The sequence below is a fragment of the Nycticebus coucang genome, chromosome 15 (genome assembly GCF_027406575.1).
Source record: "Nycticebus coucang isolate mNycCou1 chromosome 15, mNycCou1.pri, whole genome shotgun sequence".
Lineage (NCBI taxonomy): Eukaryota > Metazoa > Chordata > Mammalia > Primates > Lorisidae > Nycticebus > Nycticebus coucang.
The window spans coordinates 73,836,779-73,854,847 of NC_069794.1; the positions used below are offsets into that span (position 1 = coordinate 73,836,779).

Below are 18,069 nucleotides of genomic sequence, written 5' to 3' on the forward strand. Positions count from 1 at the left end.
AATTCTTTTCCAAATAATAATAATTCTTTTACCAACTCTTTCAACACTTTTGCACACCAAGGCCATTCCAGAACATCATGCTCTTTTATTCCACAGCTATTTCTTTTGTCTGGAATAAGTGTTAGCCTTTCAATGCCATCTTCCCTCATCCTTTCACTCCCTCAGCAAAGTTAGTCTGTACCTCTTCACTCTGGACTATGGGCATTATGGTACAGGCTTACCTAGTTATAGATTTTACTATTGGTGTATTTGTCTTCCATATTAAACTGTGATTACAGGACAAGAGTCCTTCTTTAAGTTTTGGTTTGTTTTTGTATCCTCAATGCTGACTGTAATTGGATTTCATGAATTTATTAATTGAATGATTGATGCCATGGGAAAAGGATTCCATGAGCCTCTGGCTGATCTTTCTCCATATAGGCCTTGAAAGTGGGCTGCTAAGGTTAGAATCTCAGCTTCACCACTTGGTAGCTGTGTGACCTTAGGCAAGTTATTCAACATCTTTGTGCCTCTTTAGTAAAATGGAGATAATCTATCTGCTAGGTTGATTGTAAAGATTAAAATTAATTAGCATGTGTAAAGTGTTTAAATATGTGCCTGGTGTAAACTAAGCCTGCAATAAATATTAACTGTTGTCCTAATACAATCTAAACTATTTTTCTCTTTTCCTCAGGCAATAAATCACAGGTTTTAACTGGATTTCGAAAACCCAGTGTTACAGAAACCAATGAAGTAGGAAGAAAAATCCGTTTCTGAGCAGTCATTGAAATCAACAAAAACCTACTTTTCCAAGAACTTTTGATTCTCATTTTGTAAATCTTATTACTTATGAAGAATTCTGTAAGGCTTAGTGTGTAGTAAGTCAAAATGTTTAGAATTAAGAAAACTTGGCCTTGATGTTTAAGGACAGCCTACTGGTTCATATACCAGATCCTGGAAGTGTTTAAAGGAATTGGGAAGTTGGCCCCTAATTCAATCTACATAAGGGAGTGTGGAAAATCACAGATGGTATAGGAAAAATTGATACAAAATAAAATTGACCAATATAGTGAATTAAATATTTGTTAATTCTAATTTTACAACTCACTATTTTTTTTTTTTTTTTTTTTGTAGAGACAGAGTCTCACTTTATGGCCCTTGGTAGAGTGCCGTGGCATCACACAGCTCACAGCAACCTCCAGCTCCTGGGCTTAAGCGATTCTCTTGCCTCAGCCTCCCGAGTAGCTGGGACTACAGGTGCCCGCCACAGCACCCGGCTATTTTTTTCTGTTGCAGTTTGGCCGGGGCTGGGTTTGAACCCGCCACCCTCGGCATATGGGGCCGGCGCCCTACTCACTGAGCCACAGGTGCCGCCCACAACTCACTATTTTTTAAAAACAGCTTTATTGAGATAATTCACATACTATATAATTCATTCATCTGAAATATAAAATTAAATAGCTTATAGAGTATTCACACAGTTGTACAATATTATAATCCAGATTTAGAACATTTTTGTCACCCCAAACAAGAAGCCTCATACATGTTAACAGTCACTTCCTGCTCCCTGGCACCACTACCCCACCTCCCAGGGAACCATTAATCTCTCTGCTTCTATGTATTTGTCCATTCTGGATATTTCATAGAAACATGCTTGGCTTTTTTCACCTAGCATACTGTTTTCAAAGGCCATCCATTTGTAGTATACACATATATCAGGGATTCATTCCTTTCTATTGTTGAATAATGTTTGATTGTGTGGATATAACACATTTATCCATTCATCAGCTGATGAACGTGCATTGTTTCTACTTTTTGGCTATTAAGAGTGATGCTGCTATGAACATGTACAGGTTTTGTGTGGACATACGATTTTAGTATCTTGAAATGTATATCTAGAAGTAGAACTGAGTCATATGGTAACTCTGTATTTAACATTTTAAGGAACTGTCAAATTTTTCCTAAGTGGTTGCAGAATTTTACTTTTTTTTTTTTTTTTTGAGATAAAGTCTCACTGTGTCGCCCTCCGTAGATTGCTGTGGCATCATAGCTCACAGCCACCTCAAACTCTTGGGCTTAAGTGATTTTCTCGCCTTAGCCTCCCAAGTAGCTGGGACTACAGTTGCCCACCACAATGCCCAGCTATTTTTTGTTGCAGTTGTCATTGTTGTTTTAGCTAGCCCGGGCCAGGTTTGAACCTGCCAGCCTTGGTATATGTGGCTGGTGCCATAAGCACTGTTCTACGGGTACCAAGCCCAATTTTACATTCTTACTAGCAATGCAAGAGGGTTACAAACTCCTGTATCCTAATATGTCAGGGTTTCAGGCAGGTGCCTGGGTTCTCAGTTCTTGATTAACAAATAACCAGACAGCCCAAAGTAAGATAAGCATGAAACAAAGTTTACTGAGGAAGGGAAAGATAGGTTTACATAAGAAAGTTTATAATGTGAGAAAGTTTATAATGTGTTTATAATGTGCTGTCTGTTTGACAGCAAACAGACCCCACTGCCACAGGAGGTGGGCAAAGAGACAAAGGTCAGGGCTGGTGGTGGTTCTCTTTTATACAGTATGCCTAAGTCAGGCCTGCCTCATGGTTCAAAGGTTGCCTTGGAACCGAGTCTTACTGTGCCTGTGGACCTCCCATGAGCCTCTCTGAGAGCCAACTGAGGGGTGTAGACTGCAAAGTGGATTTAAGCTAATGACAAGATAATTAGTCTTAAGGTTGTTTTAGGTCACCTTTAAGACTCTATTTTACTTTGGCTAGGCTAAAGAGTCTCCATCCTTTCGCAGTTGGTATGCTACATTCTGATTGGTGCATTGGTCGGTGGTTCCTCCTCCCCATATGTGAGCAACCTCTTAGGACAGCACCAAGGTGGGACTCCCACCTTGTCCTCCTTCCCAGGAGAACTGTCACTAACTACTTAACAGTGTTACTGTCTTTTTAATTTATAGTCATCCTACTGAACATAAAGTATCTCAGTAAAGTTATGATTTGCATTTCTCTAATGATTACTGTTGAACATCTTTTCTTATGCTTATTTGCATATTATACAACTTATTCATTCTTTTTTCTTTCCTCCTCATGTTTATTTTACATGAAAATAATAAATGATACATAGTAATACCTTATTAAAAATACCCATGATTCTGCTCTTTAATTTTGTATAATACATTATTATTTAAATGTGTAATATGTCCTTTCTTTTTTTAGATATATATTTTTTTATTAAATCATAGCTGTGTACATTAATGTGATCATGGGGCACCATACCCTGGTTTCATAGACGGTTTGACACATTTTCATCACACTGGTTAACATAGCCTTCCTGGCATTTTCTTAGTTATTGTGCTAAGACATTTACATTCCACATTCACTAAGTTTCACATATACCCTTGTAAGATGCACTGCAGGTGTAATCCCACCAATCTCCCTCCCTCTGCCCACCTCCCCCTCCATCCCCTCCCTTTCCTCCTTCCCCCTATTCTTAGGTTGTAACTGGGCTATAGCTTTCATGTGAAAGCCATAAATTAGGTTCATAGTAGGGCTGAGTACATTGGATACTTTTTCTTCCATTCTTGAGATACTTTACTAAGAAGAATATGTTCCAGCTCCATCCATGTAAACATGAAAGAGGTAAAGTCTCCATCTTTCTGTAAGGCTGCATAATATTCCATGGTGTACATATACCACAGTTAATCCATTTGTGGATCGATGAGCACTTGGGCTTTTTCCATGACTTAGCAATTTAAGGGCTGCAATAAACATTCTGGTACAAATATCTTTGTTATGATGTGATTTTTGGTCTTCTGGGTACATGCCTAGTAGAGGAATTATAGGATTGAATGGCAGATCTATTTTTAGATCTCTAAGTGTTCTCCAAACATCTTTCCAAAAGGAATGTATTAATTTGCATTCCCACCAGCAGTGTAGAAGTGTTCCCTTTTCTCCACATCCACACCAACATCTCTGGTCTTGGGATTTTGTGATATAGGCTAATCTTACTGGAGTTAGATGATATCTCAAAGTAGTTTTGATTTGCATTTCTCTGATGATTAAAGATAATGAGCATTTTTTCATATGTCTGTAGGCTGCGTGCCTGTCTTCTTCAGAGAAGTTTCTCTGCAAGTCCCTTGCCCAGCCTACAATGGGATCACTATTTCTTTTCTTGCTTATACGTTTGAGTTCTCTATGGATTTGGTTATTAAACCTTTGTCGGAGACACAACCTGCAAATATCTTCTCCCATTCTGAGGGCTGTTTGCATGCTTTACTTACTATGTTCTTGGCTGTGCAGAAGCGTTTTAGTTTGATCAGGTCCCAGTAGTGTATTTTTGAAGCTACTTTGATTGCCCAGGGGGTCCTTCTCATAAAATACTCGCCCAGACCGATTTCTTCAAGAGTTTTCCCTGCACTCTCTTCTAGTATTTTTATACTTTCGTGTCTTAAGTTTAAATCTTTAATCCAGTGAGAGTCTATCTTAGTTAATGGTGAAAGGTGTGGGTCCAGTTTCAGTCTTCTGCAGGTTGCCACCCAGTTCACCCATCACCATTTGTTAAATAGGGAATCTTTTCCCCACTGAATGTTTTTAATTGGCTTGTCAAAAATTAAATAACGGTAAGTAGCTGAATTCATCTCTTGGTTCTCTATTCTGTTCCAGACATCTACTTCTCTGTTTTTGTGCCAGTACCATGCTATTTTTTGATCACTATCAATTTATAGAATAGTCTGAGGTCTGGTAGCGTGATTCCTCCTGCTTTGTTTTTATTTCTGAGTAATGTCTTGGCTATTCGAGGTTTTATCTGATTCCATATAAAACGAAGTATTGTTTTTTCAAGATCTTTAAAGTATGACAGTGGAACTTTAATAGAGATTGAGTTAAAATTATATATTGCTTTGGGTAGTATGGACATTTTAACAATGTTGATTCTTCCCAGCCATGAGCATGGTATGTTTTTCCATTTGTTAACATTTTCAGCTATTTCTTTTCTTTGAGTTTCATAGTTCTCTTTATAGAGATCTTTCAGGTACTTTGTTAGATAAACTCCCAAATATTTCATTTTCTTTGGCACTACTGTGAATGGGATAGAGTCCTTAACTGTTTTTTCAACTTGGCTGTTGTTGTTACATATAAAGGCTACTGATTTATGAGTGTTGATTTTGTAACCTGAGATGCTGCTGTAGTCCTTGATCATGTCTAAGAGTTTTGTAGTAGAATCCCTGGTTTTTCCAGATATACAATCATATCATCTGCGAAGAGCGAAAGTTTGATCTCTTCTGACCCTAGATGGATAACTTGATCTCCTTTTCTTCCCTAATTGCGGCAGCTAAGACTTCCATTACAAAGATAAAGAGCAATGGAGACAATGAGCAGCCTTGTCTGGTTCCTGATCTGAGTGGAAATGATTTTAATTTAACTCCATTCAATATGATATTGGCTGTAGGTTTGCTGTAGATGGCCTCTATCAGTTTAAGAAATGTCCCTTCTATACCAATTTTCTTAAGTGTTCTGATCATGAAGGGATGCTGGATATTATCAAAAGCTTTTTCTGCATCGATTGAGAGAATCATATGGTCTTTGTTTTTTAATTTGTTTATGTGCTGAATTATACTTACAGATTTACGAATATTGAACCAGCCTTGGAACCCAGGGATAAAACCGACTTGGTCATGATTTGTTTGATGTGTTGCTGGATTCTGTTTGTTAGGATCTTGTTGAATATTTTTGCATCTATATTTATTAGTGATATTGGTCTATAATTTTCTTTTCTTGTTGGGTCTTTTCCTGGTTTGGGGATCAAGGTGATGTTTGCTTCATAGAACATGTTGGGTAGTCTTCCTTCTTTTTCTACCTTTTGGAACAGGTTGAGTAATATAGGTACTGATTCCTCTTTAGAGGTTTGGTAGAATTCTGACATGAAACCATCTGGTCCTACGCTTTTTATTTTAGGGAGGTTTTGTATGGTTGATGCTATTTCAGAACTTGATATGGGCCTGTTCAACATTTCCACTGGATTCTGGCTAAGTCTTGGGAGGTGACGTGCTTCCAAGTATTGGTCAATTTCCTTCAGATTTTCATATTTCTGAGAATAAAGTTTCTTGTAATATTCATTAAGGATGTTTTGAATTTCTGAGGAGTCTGTTGTTATTTCGTCTTTGTCATTTCTGATTGATGAGATTAGAGATTTTACTCTTTTTTTCCTGGTTAGGTTAGCCAAAGGTTTATCTATTTTATTGATCTTTTCAAAAAACCAAAGATCTATTTGATTTATTTATCTGTTGTATAATTCTTTTGTTTTCAATTTCATTTATTTCTGCTCTAATTTTGTTTATTTCTTTTCTTCTACTGGGTTTGGGGTTGGAATGTTGTTCCTTTTCCAGTTGCTTGAGATGTCCCATTAAGTTGTTAACTTCCTCTTTTTCCATTCTCTTGAGGAAGGCTTGCGGTGCTATAAATTTCCCTCTTAGGACTGCCTTTGCAGTATCCCAGAGGTTCTGATAATTCGTGTCTTCATTGTCGTTTTGTTCCAAAAATTTTGCAATTTCCTTCTTAATCTCATCTCTGACCCAGCTATCATTCAATATAAGGTTATTTAACTTCCATGTTTTTGTGTGAATATGCAGATTCCTGTTATTACTGAGCTCAATTTTTATTCCATGGTGGTCTGAGAAGAGGCAAGGAATAATTTCTATTCCTTTAAATTACTGAGGTTAGACTTGTGACCTAAGATGTGATCGATTTTGGAGTAAGTTCCGTGGGCTGATGAGAAGAATGTGTATTCAGTTTTGTAAGGATGAAATGTTCTGTAGATGTCTGCTAAATCTAAATGCTGGATGGTTAGATTTAAATCTAAAATTTCTTTACTCAGCTTCTTATTGGAGGATCCATCCAGCACTGCCAAGGGAGTGTTGAAATCTCCGACTATTATGGAGCTGGCTGAAATCAAGTTGCTCATGCCTGTTAGAGTTTCTCTTATAAATTGAGGTGCATTCTGGTTGGGTGCATAGATATTAATAATTGATATCTCATCATATTGAGTCTTACCCTTAACAAATATGAAGTGACCATTTTTATCCTTCCTTACTTTTGTTGGTTTAAAGCCTATTGTATCTGCAAATAGAATTGCAACACCTGCTTTTTTCTGATTACCATTTGCATGAAATATGGATGACCATCTTTTCACCCTGAGTCTGTATTCATCTTTTAAGTTAAGATGTGACTCTTGTATGCAACAAATATCTGGCCTGAGTTTTTGTATCCAGTCAGCTAACCTATGCCTCTTTAGAGGTCAGTTTAAGCTGTTCACATTAATGGAGAATATTGATAAGTCTGGTAAAATTTTGGTTATCGAGTTTTTTGAATGTCCCGTGGACATTTTTAATCCTTTTGCCACTGTGGAAGTTGGAGTTTGATCAAAAGTTTCTGAGTGAGTTTACTTTTGTGGTAAAGTATTGGGTTGGTCATTATGGAAGATAGGTCTGAGAATATCCTGAAGAGCTGGTTTGGTTATGGCAAATTTCTTCAACATATGAATGTCATTAAAGTATTTAATTTCTCCATCATAAATGAAACTCAGTTTAGCTAGTTACAGGATCTGGGGTTGAAAATTATTTTGCTTTAGGAGATTAAAAGCCAATGACCACCCTCTTCTGGCTTGAAAAGTTTCAGCAGAGAGATCTGCAGTCATTCTAATATTCTTTCCTATGTAGGCAATGGCTTTCTTACGTCTGGCTGCTTTGAGAATTTTCTCCTTCCTATTAACTTTAGTGAAGTTAATTATGATATGCCTGTGCGATGTCTTATTTGGATTGAGTCATGCTGGGGTTCTAAAACTGTCTGCTATCTGAATTCCAGAATCTCTAGGCATGTCTGAAAAATTCTCTTTCATAATTTCATGGAGAAGGGCCTCTATCCCTGGCGAGGCCACTTCATCGGATTCAGGGATTCCAATGAGGCAGATATTAGCCTTCTTTGAATTAAGCCAGAGTTCTCTGAGCGAATGATCCATTTTGCTCTCCATTTCTCTTCCTCTTTGAGAGTTTGAGAGCGTTCAAAGGCTTTGTCTTCAATGTCAGAAATCCTTTCTTCTGCTTGGTCCACTCTGTTACTGAGGGATTCTACTGTATTTTTCAGATCTTTGAGGGCTGCAAATTCTTGCTTCAGTGTGTCTAAATCTTTGGTGGTTTTGTCTTTAAATTTGTTAAATTCTTGAGACAACTTTTGAATTTCTCCTCAAATTCCTAATTCCGACTTTTGAATTGCTGCTTGAATTTCTAATTCCAAATTTTCCTCCACTTTATTAATCTTGTCTGCAATCCAAATTCTGAATTCGATTTCTGACATCTCAGCCAGTTGTTTATGAATGGGATCTTTAGTTACATCTGCCATATCTTTCCTTGGGGGGGGGGAGGGTTGTTCTATTCTGGTTATTCATGTTACCAGACTTTTTCTGCTGATTCTGCCCCATGATTGTTTTACACCCTTTGATTTTTCCCCTGGAGCTTTTTCAAGAACCCATACAGTGCTATGCCTGAGAAACTGGGGCCCTGTTTGGTGTGGTGGGGCTAAGTGGTTCTGTCTTCTTTTCAGCTGGTTTCTGTTCGACCCTAGTGAAACAGTTACTCTGGGTTGAAGTCTCAGCTGTGGAGAAATACCAGAAATTAAGTCACCCTGCCCACCACAGGCAACAATTGGAAAAGAAAAATCAAACCTTCCTACAGCCACACACCCAGGGCACTACCTGAATAATCCTCAGGCAATTGTCTCAGTTCAAAAGGTTCAAATCAATTGTCTCAGTCTGCACCTGTCTCGGGTGAGAGAGTTTAAGAGGTCTCTGGGAACTGGATCACAGGGGTCTGGTGACTACTCTGATATGTCTTGCTCCAGTGCTGTGTGGAGTCAGGAGGAGCCACCCAGCCAATAGATCAGTCTGGGAAGGTTGATGCCTCCTTCCCCACCTTGCACCTCTGTCACACCCAGTCACTGATAGCCCTGAAGTTGGCTGACCCAGTTAACAGATACTCCAGTGGTTTGCACCTGCCTGTATCACAAGGAAATCTATTTCTGTTCAGCCAGGCCGCTGCACTCTGCCTCTACCTAGCAGGTGGAGGTGAGGCCTGACAACCTTGGGCTCTTGATGAAGGCTGGGGCGTGTTCACTCAGTTCCAGCCCCCCCCCCCCAATTGATGTTACTGACAGAACAGGACAGAACAACTTTGTGGGATTTTTTCTGTCCCTGCTAAATTCCCCTGCAGAAGAGAAGCTGTTTTGAGTTTCCAGAGCCTGTGCCTCAGGCCCTGTCTTTGCTCCTGCAGGTTTGTATTCGGTTACCTGTCAGTTCTCTCCTGCTGCCTTCCTTTGTCTATAGGCTGACGATCCCCTGAGGGCCAGGTGCATCTTAGGCTCAGTAAAGCAGTCCTCTGGGTCAGGTCTGCCCTGGGAACTTCCGGGGTCTGTTAGTCCATTTCTAGTCACTGTGCTTCACCCAGGTCGGTACCGCCTCAAGCAAATCCTTTACTCACGGGTCCTGCGTTTCGGTCCCAGATCTGTCCATGGTGGTTGCCGGCCTCCTCTGGTTGCCCAGGGAGACAGGGGTGTGGCTTCAGAATATCCGGGAGTGAGCCGTATTGTTATTGCAAGACGGCTGCTGCTCTGTGCCCCAGGGAACTGCTGCTCTGGTGTGGTTCCCTCTCAGCTGACTGTCCTGTCCTTGTTCCTGTGCCCCAGAGTCAGTGCTGACCAGCTGCAGTTTAGGCACTGTCCACACCCCTTGAGAAATCACCCAAGAATCTGGACTCCTGGGGAACAGGCCTGTAGACCTCAGAGTGAGAGTGGAGGGGAGTGCTGAGAGCTCCGAGTTGCAGGTAGAGAATATATACAGTTTTATGCCTGGCAGGAGAATGCTGTGGCACCCTAGTAGGGGAGGTAGGTCCAGTTTTTAGAAGGTCTCTCCTGTGGAGTGTAGTGGGAGGACCTTTGGTGGGGCACTCTGAGCTGTTCTCATGGGGGAGGGGACTCCCGTCTGCTTGGTGATGGATTTTGTACCTTTTGTTTGTATCCTTGTGGTCGCAGCTCGCCTCAGTGGGGTTGATGTGCGTTCTTCAACCTTCTCTCTTGGTACAGCTCAAATCCACCAAGTTACTTGCTAAATTTCTGTCCTTTAACTCTCCTTCTGGATGGGAGCCTCTGTGGAAAGCTGGCTTCAGTCAGCCATCTTGTCTCCACCCTCAACTTATTCTTATGGATATACCATTTCAATGTTAATTCTATCAGTCAATTAATATTTATAGAGGAAATATTATTTGCCAAACATTTTTGCAAGTGTTGGAATAGATAAATGAACACATCAAATGTCATGGATAAGATAAAGCCATCAGAAAAAGGAAAACCATAATAAAAAAAATTTTAAGTGACCCAAGATGGCTACTTGGCTCCTGGGTTTGCATTTCTCCTTTTAAAAAAGTCTCCTGATCCTCCTCCCAAAAGGACTTTCCAGCTCAATACTGATACTAAACTTAGACTGGCCAAAATACCACCATCAGGACAAAAAGAAGACGATATCTCAGATAGACTATTACTTCCCAAGATTTCAGACTGGGGCTCTTAACAGACCCATGCTCAGCAGTGCTAAAATATTTGGGTTTTTATTCTCACCCTTCAGGGCTTTGCCAAACAACAGGGCTAGTCACTTGGCTAAAACTTTGAAATGATCCATGCTCTTCTCACATTTACCCTTTTCTCTACTTTCCTACCCTGGGAAGACAATGCTAACAACCTAACTAAATGTTGGATTTGTCACTTTTTGCTCTTCATCTCTTTTTCCAAGAATAATGACCCCTTGTAAGCCTCATTAAGAACTTCCATAGCACTACCCCTTAACATGTAATGCATACCCATAAGCTTCCTGATTTCACTTACTGGGTCCACTTGACGCCCTTCTTCTTAGTTGCTTCTTACTTTTTACTCACTGAACCCATTTTGAATCAATTCTTGTCTCTTCAAGTAGGAGAAATGAAACCAGGGTATTGCCTTATAGAGATACTTACTCTTCATCCTGTTCAGGACATTGTAAAAATCTTGCACATTTTTCTGACCCCTTGTCCCTTCCTTACCTAATAGGCTGATGGCCAACCAATAATAGCCATGAAATCTCTGTATATAAAGTAAAAACCTTTAAATAACCTGTCAAAATAAAACCTCCCCCCAGGGACCTCCTATTCTCTTGCCATGTGGAACCTCACCAATGGCACTATGAAACTCCCTGGAACCAACTCATGGTTTCAAGACTATACTGCTTCCTTACTTACCGTTGCTTCCGTGGGTCTTAACAATGGGTCAGAAATCCTCTGCATCCCAAAAGGATACCTTTTTGTGGACATAAAAGACATCCCCTTGCTTAGAGTCCTGGTGAATAGGATGTCCATGCTTGTTAGACTTTTTAATTTCTCTCCTGGTCTCCAGCTTGGCTCTAACTCTGGACAAAGTATGTCTGGAATATGAAAAAAACACTTTCAAGGATGTGATTCTGGAAGGGGTTGACCATTCTGGGTAGAGTTGGGAAATTAGTAGGATCCTGGGTAGCAGTTGGTGCTGTTTGGAATGAATACATGTTAGAAATCCTTTCTGCACTGTTAACTTAATTCCACTTGAGCCATTAGGGCCCAATAGAGATCTCTAGCTCACTTTCTCATGTAGTCCTAAATAACCAACCTGTATTAGATTTCCTCCTCACTGCACAAGGCAGTATTGGTACCATCACACTACATTTGGATAAATACCTTTTAACAGATTAAATTGGAAAATTCAAAAATCTTAAGATGGCCAACTTCCTGCTCATAAGACCCCCCTCACCTGGTTAGACATTGAATTCTTAGGGATTGTAAATCAGCTCCTACTGCACTGGTTTACTCTTGCATTCTGCCCTGCAGTTTTTAATAATGCTATTACTACCAGGTCTAAGCATTTGACTCCTCTTCAAGATTATTTTGGCTTTTTTATTTATTTACGAATTTATTTATTTTTTCTTCATATTAATATAATGGTACCCATGATTAGGTTACATTGTTTGTGTTTGTTAGAAAAGTGCAAATTGTATTTGAGTCCTTCATGCAAGAGGGGTGCCCTATACCCCTACATTGTACCTGTTAGTGTGGACTTACTGAGCTCCTTTCCCTCCCTTTCTCTCTTCCCCTTCTTGTATTTAATTGTGTTTTTCCTATCATGTGGGCCTACAGTTGTTCATCTGATAGTTTCAAATTAGTATGGTGTACAGGATGCTTGTTTTTCCATTCTTAAGACATTTTACTAAGGAGAATGGTCTTAAACTCCATCCAAGTAATAAAAAGATGTAAAATCTCCATCTAAATAGTATTCCATGGTATACAAATAGCATAGTTTATTAATCCATTCATGGGTTGATGGGCACTTGGGTTGTTTCCACATCTTTGCGATGGTGGCTGAGCTACTATAAGCATTAGAGTGCCAATGTCCTATGGTAAAATGATTTTTGTTTCTTCTGGGTAGATACCTAGTAATGAGATTTGGGGATTAAATGGAAGTTTGAGTTTTTTGAGGATTCCCCATACTTCTTTCTAAAAAGGCTGTATTAGTTTGCAATCCCATCAACAGTGTACAAATGTTCCTTTCTCTCTGCATCCAGACCAGCATCTTCAGCTTTGGGAATTAGTGACATGGGCTATTCTTACTAGTTATTAGGTGATATCTCAAAGCACATTTCTCTGATGCTGATGAACAATGAGCATTTTTTCATGTGTTTGCTATTCATTCTTCTTTCTTCTTGGGAGAAGGTTCTGTTCATTTCTCTTGCCTAGTAATTAATTGGATTATTTACTCTTTTCTTGTTGACTTGCTTGAATTCTCTGTAAATTCTGCTTATTAGATCTTTTGTCAGATTCGTAACATGCAAATATCTCCTCCCTTTCTCAAGATTGTCTATTTTCTTTGTTTACTGTGTCCTTAGCTGTGCAGAAGCTTTTAAGTTTGATTAGGTCCCATTTTTTTATTTGTGATGCTGCTGCAATTGCCAATGGGGTCTTCTTCATGAAATCTTTCTCCAGGCCTATTTTGCTAAGAGTTTTCCCTACTCTTTCTTCTAGAGTTTTTATCACTTTGTGCCTTATATTTAAATCTTTCATCCAGCATGAGTCAACTTTTCTAAGTGATGAGAGGTATGGGTCCAGTTTTGGTCTTCTACATGTGGCTAACTAGTTCTCCCAGCATCATTTATGAATTAGGGATTCTTTCCCCTAGTGTATGCTTTCATTTGGTTTACTCTATCCTTTTTAAACAGATTCCTACATAAAAACTCCACAAGAATTATGCTGCCCCAACACCTTAAAACTTTAAATTTGCCCTTTGAAATAGATTCTGAGGGTGGCACCTGTGGCTCAGTGAGTAGGGTGCCGACCCCATATACCGAGGGTGGCAGGTTCAAACCCAGCCCCAGCCAAACAGCAACAAGAAATAGCTGGGTGTTGTGGTGGGCGCCTATAGTCCCAGCTACTCAGGAGGCTAAGGCAAGAGAATCGCCTAAGCCCAGGAGCTGGAGGTTGCTGTGAGCTGTGATGCCGTGGCACTCTACCAAGGGCTATAGACTAAAACTCTGTCTCAAAAAAAAAAGAAAGAAAGAAAAGAAATAGATTCTGAATGGCTGACCAGGTCTAAATTTTAAATGGCAATTTGCTGATTGGAGATCACACATGTACCCTGTGCCCAACTTTAGGTATTTTGCAGCTGTCCTTGTTAGCACCTCCAAAATCAACTGCTATAGGAAAGTCTTCTTCTGTCTCCTGGACTGAAAAATGAGACAGTGATATGTTGTTTCTTTTTTTCATTGTCTTTACCTCAGGGGACCTCTCAGTTATTCATTGCATTGTTGATTATTTTTCTTATGTTTCTATGTTACAAGTTATAAAGGCTGCAAATGCTATCGGAAGAATAGAACTTAGACTAAAATTATGTCAGTTCATTAATTTGAAGTAGTAGACATAGAATGGGTGTAAAGATGGTTTTCTATTATTCATTTTGTCCAACACATTCTTTTCTATTTCTGATTGACTGAGAAAGTGCTTTCCATTGTGATTTTTTAAGCCCAAAGTCTCCTAGTTTATAAAAATACATCAAATTAGATATTCTTTTTTTGCTTAACTCCTCAATGCCCTTCACCAACACTACAGATGGTACATACAATGTATCATCACTTCTGAAAAACAACTTTTGAAGAACATTGCAAGGATCATCTCATTTCTCTGTGAAATGAGAAGACCTTAGGATAAAACAAGAGCCTTTCCTATTCCAAAAGGAAATCCAAGAGTCTTTGGATCCTCACTGACAAACCAGAGTATGACGCTTGACAGAGGTGTAAAGAATAAAATTAATTTCAAAATTCCAGTTTGATCCCTTATTCCCTATAATCCTAAATGGAACTTGTCCTCTTCAAATCTCTCAAGTTATATTTGGTCTTCAATGTCTTCCTTTGTAGGATTGTGACCAAAAGGGGTAAATTGTCAGAAAAAGGAAAATCTGAAAAATAAATTTTTGAAAAGTAGCCTAAGATGGCTGCAGGTTGGACATACAGGCAAGAGAAACCAGGCCTATGAAATAAAGCTGAACTCTCACCTGCAAGGCTGCAGTCTGCCGATATTTCACCAACATTTATTGATTACAGCCTTGCCTGTCAGATGAAGCACAAAGGTCAGGATAGAATCAGTCATCCCTCTCCAGACCCTTAAACACCTACATGCTTGTTAATCTTTTACTCTGTATATGTTAACCACGTATTTGCTTTGTCAAATGAAAGGTTAAATAACCAGCACTCTAACTCAGAGAAATTTGAAGTTAGTCTTATTCTAAGCCAAATTCTAAGGCTAATGGCCCAGTGAACACAGACTCATCCCAGAGTGAGAACGTGTCCCTGAATGGGCCACACAAGACACAGTATTTACAAATTCTGTTACACAGAAAATGGGAGAAGGCTGATAGTGAAGAAAAAGTGACATTCTTGTGATTCTCACTTGTGTTCAGTGACATATACACAACATAAAGCAAATATGTGGTTCACATACCTTCCATGTCTGCTGCTTCAAATTGATGAACTAATGTAATTTCAGGGGCAGTTCTATTTCTTTGCTGACATTGCAACCTTTGCAGCATTTACAACATCTGTAACATAGAAACATTAGAAAAATAAACAACAATATGGTGAATAACTGAGAGGTCCTTTGAGGTGAAGGCAATGAACATAAGAAAAGAATCTTGAACCTACATTTTGATAATCTGTGATCAATAATTTTCTTTCCTTTTTTGTTTGTTTTTATACCTTATGATATCTTTTACTGGATTTATTTAGAATTGTAGTGAATGGGGCCCAGAGCATGGAGGACACAAGGCCTCAGCCTCAGACCTAAAATTCTCAAGTCTATAATGACTAGAATTTTTGACAGAGCTGGGTGATTAAACTGTGTGGGAATGGCCTGCACCTGAGGAAGGTTGGGGGTAGAGGATGCACGAGTTACCTGAGAGCCAGTGTGGAGCTACTACTTCAAATTAATGAACTGACATAATTTTAGTCTAAGTTCTATTCTTCCAACAGCATTTGCAGCCTTTATAACTTGTAACATAGAAACATAAGAAAAATAATCAACAATGTTGACTACAGTAAGTAACTCAGTGAAGGGAGCTGGAATTGGCCCAGGAAGACCACTTGAAAGGGTCTGACCCAGCAGAGAGATGGGTCACTGGAAACTCCTGGAAACCAGAGGCCAATGAAAGATCATATGTGGCCAGCTAGAAGAACCATCCCTACAAAAATAAATAAATAAATAATAATAATAAAGGTTTTTTATTTGTTTTATTTATTTATTTTTTTGGAGACAGAGGTTGTCACCCTGGTAGAAGGGCATGGCATCACAGATCATAGCAACTTCAAAGTCCTGCACTTAAACCATTCTCTTGCCTCAGCCTCCCAAGTAGCTGGGACTACAGGTGCCCACCACACACCCGACTATTTTGTTATCATTGTTGCAGTTGTCATTGTTTTAGCTGGCCTGGGCCAGCTAAAATCCACCATCCTCGGTGTATGTGGCTGGCACCCTACCCACTGAGCTATGGGTGCCACCTGTTTTGTTTATTTTTGAGACAGAGGCTTACTCTTTTGCCCAGGCTAGAGTGCCTTGGAGTTAGCCTAGCTCACAGCAATCTCAACCCAAGTTCAAGCGATCCTCTTGCCTCAGCCTCCCAAGTGGCTAAAAATATGGGCACCTGCAACAACAATCAGCTAATTTTCTTGTTTTTAGTAGAGATGGGAACCTCACTTTTGCTCAGGCTGGTCTTAAACTCCTGAGTTCCAGCAGTCCTCTGGCCTTGGCCTCCCAGAGCACTAAGAGCTTTTCATTTTGGAATCAACAGACTCCTTTCAGGACAGGATGACAATCAGAAGCCTTCTCATCTACATGTAAGTGAAGCCAGAAACGTGTCCTGCAAGATGGAGTCTGAGAAGCTAAGCTGAAACAGCACAGCTGACTTAGTCTGCTCAGTTTCCCTGCACACCTTCCATGATTATCTTGTTAAGGTTTCTCTGTGACTGTGAGAAAGTTTTCCTCAGGAGACTTAAGAAAGTTGTCACACATAGACAACTGGTGTTCTGATATCAGTAAAGGTCACTTTGTGAGATGCCATTTTCTTTAATGATTCTCTTAGATATTTTGTTAAGTAAATATTACCTCTTGCTTAAACATTTTGCATTGTCAGAATAAAGACTAACTTGATTAGCCAGGCGTTGTGGCGGGCGCCTGTAGTCCCAGATGCTTGGGAGGCTGAGGCAAGAGAATCACATAAGCCTAAGAGTTAGAGGTTGCTGTGAGCTGTGTGACGTCATGGCACTCTACCTGAGGGCGGTACAGTAAGACTCCATCTCTACAAAAAAAAAAAAAAAAAGACTAATTTGATGTTACTTTCTATCAGATAAAGTTAAAATTTTCTATGTCTGTTTCCTATTCCCATTATAAAAACCATTAGAAATGTAACTGAGGCATGACTCAGCGCCCGGAGCACAGTGGTTATGGCGCCAGTCATATACGCCAAGGCTGGCAGGGTTCAGACCCAGCCCCAGCCTGCGAAATAACAATGACAACTGCAACAAAAAATAGCCGGGTGTTGTGGTGGGCACCTGTAGTCCCAGCTGCTACTTGGGAGGTTGAAGCAAGAGAATTGCTTAAGTCCAAGAGTTTGAAGTTGCTGTGACACCATGGTACTCTACCAAGGGTGACAAAGTGAGACTCTGTCTCAAAAAAAAAAAAAAAAAGAAAGAAATGTAACTGAGCCAGAACAGAATTGAGAGGCTACTCTTGATGCTCTCCAGATTTGCTGGCCTTCTGACAAATAAATCTTGTATTAAAAAAAAAAAAAAGAACTGTAATTAACTGATGATTCATAATATCTAACTGCTCATTCAGTCATTCATTTTCTTCTGGGGGTACAACTTCAGAAGAGTTACAATTCCCAAAATAGTTATTAGTATCTTCATTATCATAAGTCTGATTTTGTCCTAAAAGTAACTTCCCTATGAACCCAGTATTATACCAAATAGATATATAATTTAAATCAAATATTGTCTGGTTGCAAGCAAGATCTAAAACAATTACAGTCTCATTCTTATTCCCATCCCAACAAAAGCAGCCTTATTGTTTATACCATATATTATTTTGAATAAGGGTAGAAATTAGAGGCCCTGTTTTTGTGATTTCAGTATCCCAAACATTTGGGGAAGGGCAGTACCATTCTTCTTGAATTTGTTTATAATCTAGAACTGAAATTGGATTCCAAGTATTTTTATTTAATATGGCGCATCAATTACCCATGGGAAATTATTAGTATTGTTAAAATTAACCACCTTTCCCTACAAGCAATACGTGTAATATGTCTGGTGACTATATTTGTGGGGTGCAGTGGATCAAGCTACATACCTAAGTAGTAAGAAGTAAGTAGGAAGAAGAGGTCCATTTTTTTATTTTTATTGTTGGGAAATCATTGGGGATACAAAGAACCATGTTACACTGATTGCATTTGTTAGTCAA

General features: G+C 39.4%; 1 protein-coding gene across 1 annotated transcript in view; it reads left to right on the top strand.

The window, feature by feature from the left end:
- The window catches only part of NUP58 (nucleoporin 58), a 46,216-nt gene extending 45,195 nt beyond the window's left edge, over positions 1 to 1,021 (top strand). Inside the window, exon 16 of the mRNA XM_053563499.1 lies at positions 674 to 1,021. Within this exon, the coding sequence (XP_053419474.1) occupies positions 674 to 756 (83 nt within the window). The 3' untranslated portion in view covers positions 757 to 1,021. The remainder of the gene's footprint in view (positions 1 to 673) is intronic.
- Positions 1,022 to 18,069: the final 17,048 nt, after the last annotated feature.